This window comes from Vanacampus margaritifer, chromosome 3 (assembly GCF_051991255.1).
Source record: "Vanacampus margaritifer isolate UIUO_Vmar chromosome 3, RoL_Vmar_1.0, whole genome shotgun sequence".
Classification (NCBI taxonomy): domain Eukaryota; kingdom Metazoa; phylum Chordata; class Actinopteri; order Syngnathiformes; family Syngnathidae; genus Vanacampus; species Vanacampus margaritifer.
In genome coordinates this window covers 8122884-8131252 of record NC_135434.1, presented here as the reverse complement: position 1 = coordinate 8131252, position 8369 = coordinate 8122884, and the positions used below count along the sequence as shown (strand labels likewise).

At 37.7% G+C, this 8369-nt stretch overlaps 1 protein-coding gene across 4 annotated transcripts; it reads right to left on the bottom strand.

Moving 5' to 3' along the window:
• Nucleotides 1–78: 78 nt before the first annotated feature.
• wdr31 (WD repeat domain 31) lies at nucleotides 79–7718 on the bottom strand. 4 transcript variants are annotated; one of them, XM_077560923.1, is made up of 11 exons: nucleotides 7325–7718; nucleotides 6152–6214; nucleotides 5880–6012; nucleotides 5728–5802; nucleotides 5480–5624; nucleotides 3924–4024; nucleotides 3778–3845; nucleotides 3288–3429; nucleotides 2209–2377; nucleotides 1746–1921; nucleotides 79–506 (listed from the first exon to the last, which is right to left on the bottom strand). In XM_077560923.1, the coding sequence occupies exons 2-10, from the start codon at nucleotides 6196–6198 to the stop codon at nucleotides 1749–1751; spliced, it is 1053 nt and encodes a 350-aa protein (XP_077417049.1). In that variant the 5' UTR covers nucleotides 6199–6214; nucleotides 7325–7718; the 3' UTR covers nucleotides 79–506; nucleotides 1746–1748. The 4 variants fall into 4 exon arrangements, with proteins under 4 accessions (XP_077417049.1, XP_077417050.1, XP_077417048.1 ...); XM_077560924.1 differs by lacking the exon at nucleotides 7325–7718 and adding an exon at nucleotides 6757–7039 and having other exon boundaries at nucleotides 6152–6262; XM_077560922.1 differs by lacking the exon at nucleotides 7325–7718 and adding an exon at nucleotides 6757–7039 and having other exon boundaries at nucleotides 79–517.
• Nucleotides 7719–8369: the final 651 nt, after the last annotated feature.

The window sequence follows — 8369 nt, the reverse complement described above, 5'->3', positions numbered from 1 at the left end:
GACAAGCCAGGATGCCTCAAAACACAGTACAGATTGCATGCAGGCACTTAAAAGGTTATAAACGCTACTAATCCATAGTTACAATTACAGCAACTTTATTTTCCATTTGCAATCATTTCTATTCCACTCCATATTTGTTCATTGTAATAATTTTCTATAAACTTCACTAGTTATTGCATAGTTAGTTTTGTAGCTTTATTTTAAAAATATGCTCATCCTAAAAAAAAAAAGCTCAAATGGAAGATATTCAAAGCAAATCTACATGTCTATAAAAATACTCTTATTTGGCTTCAGTGTGATGACAAGTGCAGCATCATTTAGGAAATATTCCACATTTTCAACAATCAGGCCTACCAAAGTGGTCCATTGGTAGTGTAGCGGTTCACACAGATTGATTCAAGGTCAGTGTCTCCATTTCCAATTGTCATGTGATGAACAGGCTCCAATTCTGGGATGAGCGCTATTCAAAATGGCTGAAGGGTGAATCCTCATTGTTCCATCAATTTCTGTTGAAAGTCTTGCAATTAAAAAAAAACGATATATATATATATATATATATATATATATATATATATATAGATAGATATATATAGATAGATATATATATATATATATATATATATAGGAACACAATCAGTTTCTGTGACACAGGTAGACTTCCAGGTTGTTGAATTTAGAAAATGAATGATACTATAGTAAACTACTGCCAGGTCATTCTATAACTGTTACACAAGGGTTAAAGGTCAACATCCCTATAAATAAACAACACCGAAATGAGAAATGTGATTGTATCACCAATATTTTTTCTTGTGCATTTTAGTTTTAATCCCCAAAACACAAATGTTATTTGTATATGTAATAATATTTATATAATTAGTATTCTATTTTGAATCCCAAAATATCAAACTGTTTCTTTGTGTTTATATGCTCTAATCCCTAAAAAACAAGTGTTTACTTTGTGTACTTTATTTTTAATCCCCAAAACAAATTTGCAAAGAAATCGTGTATATATTATTGATAATCCCCTAAAACAAATATTTATTTTTCGTGTTTTGCATTTTTAATTACCATTTGTTTTATTTGTGTTTGATTTTTAATCCCAAAGACACAAATACCTATTTAATGCCAAACAACACATTTTCTTTGTTAACTGTATTTTAATTTTCAATATCCAAGATTTTTTCTTTGCATTTTAGTTTAAATGCCCAAAAAAACAAACAAAAAAATTCATTAATTTGCTTTGTAATGCTATAAAAAAGCAAATATTTTGTATTTTTGTTTATTTTTAAATCTTCCATAAAAGGCATTTCTGTTTATTTTTCATCCCACAAAAATAAAATGGGTTTCCTTTTTTTTAATGAAATGAATAAATAAATCAAATGAATTTAAATGAGACTACATTTGGAGATACCTGGTACTTGCTTTTTTGATCGAATGGCAATGCTAATGCTAACATAATCATGTTAAACTTTTTTAATTTAATAAATAATAATATTAAGACTATTGTTGTACTTTTATCTCATAATGCTATTATACTTCTTGTACAATGTTTATTTCTCAACCCCCCAATTCCTGTTCTGTGGTTATCTTTACACTATCTTTTTTTCTCTCACCAATACCCTTCTGTGGTGACATCACACACACACAAAAAGAGTCAAATCCTTTTGATGTTCGCCGAACTGAAGCGCCACAAGACTTGTTGGCATCACGTGTAATGATGGTTGGAGGCACATTTAAAATGGTACCTTTTAGAATCGGGCCAGCACTCTAACGTCTGTGTCACAGGCTGCTCCTGGCGTTTGGAGGAGCTGGACGTGATTAATTCCACTGTTGAAGCTGGCACAGAGCACATTGGAGGCGTCGTTGGGCGCCAAAGATACCAGAGGACCGGCGCCATCCAGTGACAACGTGGCTAAACACACTAGACGAGAGCGAGACACGCGAGGGAGACGTCAAACATATACTGCAGGCCGAAACGCTATCAGAAGCACCGACTTACAAAATAAATTTCAAAATTTGTTCTATCGAATCGTATTCATTCATTCCCAACAGTCTATTTTCCATGTTTTGACTGCACTGCTTCCAGTACATGTTAGGTATGTTTTCTATAACTGCGACGTGTGGTTTTAAGAGGTGGATGAAGTCAGGTAGATCTCTACTAAAAGTAGGTACCAGATGCACATCCCGCCACTGGTACGGGTGTCATACCTGCTGAGTTCTGGTCCCACACTTTGACGGAGCTGTCATGCGAGGACGTGGCCACCAGAGCAGCGCCGCTGCCCCCCGGTGGTGCAGGCAGGAAGACGCAGCATGCCGTGGTCTGCAAGTGGCCCCGGTACTCCACCACCTTGCAGCCCGGCTGACGCAGATCCCACAACTGACCACACACACACACCATCATGTGACGTTAGATTGTAATATTATTTTCACAACATTACTCATGTAACATCACATTCATGACTGTAATATTACAAGGCTAATATTCCTTAGATTGCTTTTAATTTTTTTTAGAAAAAAAGAGATTCAAATGTAATTGTTAAATAGAAATTATGAAGAAATTTAAAGAGTCATGTTAAAAATACAAAAGAAAATTTGTAATAAGAAAATTGAAATTTCTTATTACAAATTTTCTTTTGTATTTTTTTTCTAGTAATATTACATGACTCTTTAAATTTTACTACTTTATTCTCATAATTTCTATTTAACAATTACATTTGAATCTCTTTTTTTCTAAAAAAAAAAAAATTAAAAGCAATCTAAGGAATATTAGCCTTGTAATATTACAAATGTATCTCTCTTTTTTTTCTTGTAATTAATCATATATCACAATTTCAGTCTCATAATATTACCACTTTATTCTTGTAAAATTACAACTTATATTTCAATTAAATTATTATATCATATTATAATAATTTCTATTCCTCTAATAGATTTTTTCCCTGAATTTTCAGATCATATTTTGACTTGAATCTCATAAACTACCTTTTCCCGCTGTAAAATTACAACTTTATTGATGAAATATTTTGACTTTAATCTCATAGTATTATCAGGCAAAAAAATATCTATCTATATAATATTTTTATACTTCAAGATTGAAGTTGAAATATTACAATCACTTTTTTTAAATTAAAATACATTTGAAATAGTACTTTAATCTGAACGTAATCTAGTAATTCAGATAAATGCTTTTCATGGTACTTAAAGTGAATGAATGGGAAGATAAGTCAGCCATCTTGTTTTGTTCAAAGCAAACCAACATGAATAAGAAGGACGCGGCATGCTCTCACCGTGGCCTCGCAGCCTTGGCCTCCGAAACCGTTGCTGCTGGACACCAGGTAATTTCCATTGTCAGAAACATCACAGTGGGTCTGGATGTACTGCTTGGCCGGAAACGTGTTGGTCACCTGCCATGCACGGCTGTCCCACACTCTGTATTCACACACACACACACAACAAACATTTATGTAATAGCAGAAAGCATGGAAAGAAACCCTTTAGTAGGCATATTAAGCAAAATGTCATTCGATGCTTAGTAAACACTTTCTTATAACATTTTTCCATCGTAATATTACAAAACTTATTGTAAAAATGTTTTGTTTTTACGCTTTTGTAATTAATCACGCAAAGCTGTGTTGTCCTTTTCCCGGCAAGACAGTAAGAAGGGAAAGTGCTGCACTTTTGCTGGTATGTGACCTATGCAAGTATGTCATAATCAAACTAAATCTAAAATCCACAGTGGCTGCTTTGAATAGTTGCAGTGGCAAAACCTGTCTGTACCGTATGGTTTTGTCCTCCGACGTCTGGACGACCGAGGAGCTGCCTGGCACCCAGCACACGTGAGTCACCTGCGCAGTCGTCAGTGGGGAGGTTCAAGATATCGCATGGCCTCGATGGACTGAGCATAATAAACTCATTGTTCTCACCAGGTTTCTGGAAATGTTGTGCCTCTGCTCACATTTTGCAGATTCAATGTCCCACAGGCACATGTAGTTGTCGCGGGAGCCAGTGCACAGTTTCCTGCCGTCTACAGAAACACAATGGCATTGGCAACCATGACAACACAAAGCATCCATCACATCTTAAATTAGATTAAATGTTTGCATCACTTTTATGTATTTGATCCATATTTACTTCAAAAGATGGCTCGGTAGATGTAATGCATGAGTGATTCTATTTTGAATAAAGACCTTTTTGACTATTTTTTTTCTCTACACAGACATCACAACGTATAATGTTTACTTGCAAATTAGTGATTTTCAACCTAACGCTCTATCACAATATAGGACAAAATATATATATATATATAGTATTGTACAATACTCTTGGTTGTCTTGCAATGAATCTATTATTAATTGATCCCAGTTTTGTTATGGTCAATATTGGGAAATAAGTATTATTATAAGCAGGGACGTAGGCAGGCAATTGCTTGGGGCCCCCACTGGTCCAACAGATTTGACACAAACCGCATATCCTTCACAATGGACTATATGCCACGGAGGAGGCGGGACTTCCGACTTCCGGGTTTTCACCCATCAACTTTGTTTCCGTTTCCGGTTATGATGCAATTGGTCGCGTCCCAATACTCGCACAAATAGTTTTATGTAGCTTTTTATACTGCAATGACATTTGTGGCGACGGGCGGGTGAAATTACTGTAGGCGCGTTTGTTGCGCGGCGGGATGATGTGCGTGCAGTATTTGTCCACATTAGTTGTCATTAATATGATTTATTGCATAAGGCTTTTTCAAGGTAGGTGATCAATGAGAGAAGACGAGCGTTTAAAATGTATTGGGACGCGGCCAACAGTAACCGGAAACAATATTGCTGTGTGTAAGTAAGGCTGATTATTTATTTATTTTTTGTAAATCATCATAAATAGTAGTAAAGCTTTTATCAAAAAAATAATAATAATAATAATAAAAGTCATGCTTTAAGGCGTTTTATTTGTTTGGTTTTCACAACTATGTATAGTAAAGCATTTTTAAAAAGATGTCCATGTATCGTAAGATGTTTTTTTTTTATGAAAATGGTTAGTCAAGCGTCTTTTTTTTTTCTTTTAAACGACCATGTTTTTTAGGCTGATTTTTTGTTGTTGACCATGGATAGTAAGGTGTTTGTGTTTTTTAAAACAATCTTTAGTACGTTAAAACGGCTATTTATAGAAAAGCTTGCCATGTGTAGTAAGGCTTTTTTTTTTAAACGACCATGTGATTAGTAATTTTATTTTCCTGTTTTCTGACTTACTCAAAGTTAAACAAACTAATACAATACAAGTCACTCGAATGAAGCACAATTAATGGTGATTGTTAATTGAAGATGCAAATGTGCAATTTTTAAATGACATACTATGTATACTACGAATGGCCACCGGGGCACCCAATCCCTTCTTGCTTGGGGCTCATTGGGAATGTTGCTACGCCACTGATTATAAGGCATGTATGTTTGTGTGTATGTGTGTGTACGTGTAAGACAATAAATACCAGGGCTAACTGCAAGCCCGTTGACCACTAACTGGTGCCCACAAAATTCCTGAATGGGCTCGTCCCCCTGGTTCAAGTCCCACATTAGGACAGTCTTGTCCCGTGAGGCGCTGAAGATCCACGTGCTGCCCGGATAACACACCACCTGAGTTCAAAACACAAGAGTCGGAGGATGTTTTGTGTGCGTGTGTGCGATTGAAATTTTGAACAAGTGTTTCCGGCCAACCAATGCACAATATTAACGTTACCTTGGTCACCTCTCTGTTATGACCCTGGAAGGATTGACACATGCGTCCTTGTTTCCAGTCATACACGACCACCGCCTGAATAGCACACCAACATGTTTCACAACTGGAATGAAATTTGAATTCAAACTAAAATGTCTGCCATCATGATCTACCTGGTCAGTCCCTCCAGAAACGCACAGATCTGCGCTGAGATTAGTGACGGTGTTGACCGACCCTCGATGTGCCTGTTCATACTGAACCACCTGGCTGTCTAACGCAACGTCTGCCTTTTCACCCTCTGAGGCCCTGAACATGGAAGAGGAAAAGTGTGATAACCGGAGGACAGCAAATGGGTCTCAGTGTGACGTGGAAAAGCCTTTGGAGCAATACTTGTAAGTCAAGGTATCACAAGAGATCAATTATGTATAGAGAAAGCAAATCTCACCTGTACAGCTCAGACCTCTTGCGAAACTTGCTTTGTAGCTTGCCCATGTCTGACTCTCGGAACCTGTGACAACATTGTCAAGCATTTTTTGGGGTAGCTGTGTGAAGGTAACTGCAGAACAGATAATAGCGCTTACTGGGTTACAATATAAATTAAGAATTAAACAACTGCATTGACAATCAATTTGCAAAACACATGGATATCACTGGACAAATATAGGCAAGTTAGGCAACCATTTTGTCCTTAAAGTTGGGATTTGCACTAGTACATTAGTCAAACTGCTTTCAATAAGTCTTCCTGAAGATGCTGCTAGAAAATAGCTAACAAAGGGTTGTATTTACCCGGAAAGACTTTATTTTGACTATTATAGTTTGTATGTATTAATTGGTGAGGTTACATCACGCGCCAGACGCGCACACACACAGCGCACATCTTAGCTTCTTAAGCAATGAAATCCTATTACCGTCGCATGGAATTAGAAAACACCGGCCACCTACCAAAAATGCTATGATTATGCCAACATTTAGAAAAAGGAACAAAAGTTAGAATAGTTGTGTGGTGTAATGAGGCGCAGAAGTAGCGGAACGCGTGGTGATTTTGTGTACCTGCTAGTCCAACCAGGAGTCTTCCCGATGCGACCGCTAGCCGCCTAGCATGCTAACTAATCTTTAACCCTCACGTTCGGCGCTCTGGCGGCGTTAAAACTCGGTCGAGCGCCGTCGAACGGTTCCCCGCAGGCTGACGTGACATTTTAAAAACCCCGCGTGGGTGCGACTGCGAGGCAGGGATAGCTTTTGACGAGTGCTCTCTTCCCTGGAGACTGAGGAGGAGAGAACCAGCCCGCGACGCGTTCTCCGTAGCTATGCAAGCATGAGGGGATCACGTGACTGAGAGACGGTCGTCAAGGCAACAGCTCCGCCTCCAAAATGACGTTTTGGTATGCTGTACACAGAAGTTAAATTCGTTTTTCATAATTCACTTAAATTATTTTTTTAATTACTTTTTTATTGTTTTTATAATAATAATAGTTTTGTTTTCTTCCTATTTTCTCTGGGGGTTCACTGTGGTTGAGTAAAATAATAATAATTAAAAAGGCAGATGAGCTAAGGAGGCAGGCAAGGAAAATCAAGAGTGCAGGGTCTGACATAAATGACATGTTAGAACCTCACTGACCTGTAGCTGGGCACGTCTCTTTGGGGAACTTGTTGGTCGTCCACTCACAGGTTGATACAACTCCCGTAGCTGCAAATCTGGGACGAACTGAGACACCTAACTTCAACATTAATTGAACGAGAGTTTCTAATTATGTTGAAAAAAAATGTGCTTGTTGCTTCCCCAAAAAAAGTACGTTGGATGCAATTAAGCTGACTGAGCATGGCCCTATTTATAAGGCTCTAAATGGGCCACTTTAGTGAGCTTCCAATCACGACGACTCCACACCCGATGTGTGATGACCTCAATTGTAACTTGGACTAATTGTGCCATAAGTTCTTGAAGAAAGGAAAAAAGGAAACAATACACTACTATATGTAGTAGTTAAGCCTGGACACCCCTTTGTATTTGGTATGTTCCATCTCCCTCACTCCCTGCGCGAGCAGACCGCGATCTTTTGAAACGTGCTGTCAATCAAACAATTAACTTGTAAGTGGCTCGTTAAGCTCTGAAACAATCAAAAAAGGAAAAAAAGAGGACACATGCTCACTGAACATGCATGCTTTAGCGCCATAGCATAAGTTTGAACACAACAAATCACGATTGGCAGAACGAACACGTGGGGGGTGGAAAGTGAGAGAGGAGGGGCTGGAGAAATCGCCAGCAAGTTGACTCTTCCAGGGCCCCAGGTGGCGAAGTGGTATCGTCACATGCCTACGATGCAGTTTGGCGTGGGTTCGATTCCCCGCCTCAGGTAAGTCGTTCTTGTCAGGAAAGTCTTACTTGTATATAAGCAATGTGTGCGGGAAGTCCTCTCACACTGTGGACCTCTACGGTGGTTCTGAAGTGCAAAAACAAAAACGTCAACCTAAATCAAAAACACAAATACAAATCAAAAACATAAACAATACAAATCAAAAACAATGAATAATACAAATAAACATCAAAAACACACACAAAAATGCACAATACAAATCAAAAACAATGAATAATACATACAAACATCAAAAACAATACAAATCAAAAACAATGAGTAATACAAACAAACATCAAAAACACACAAAAA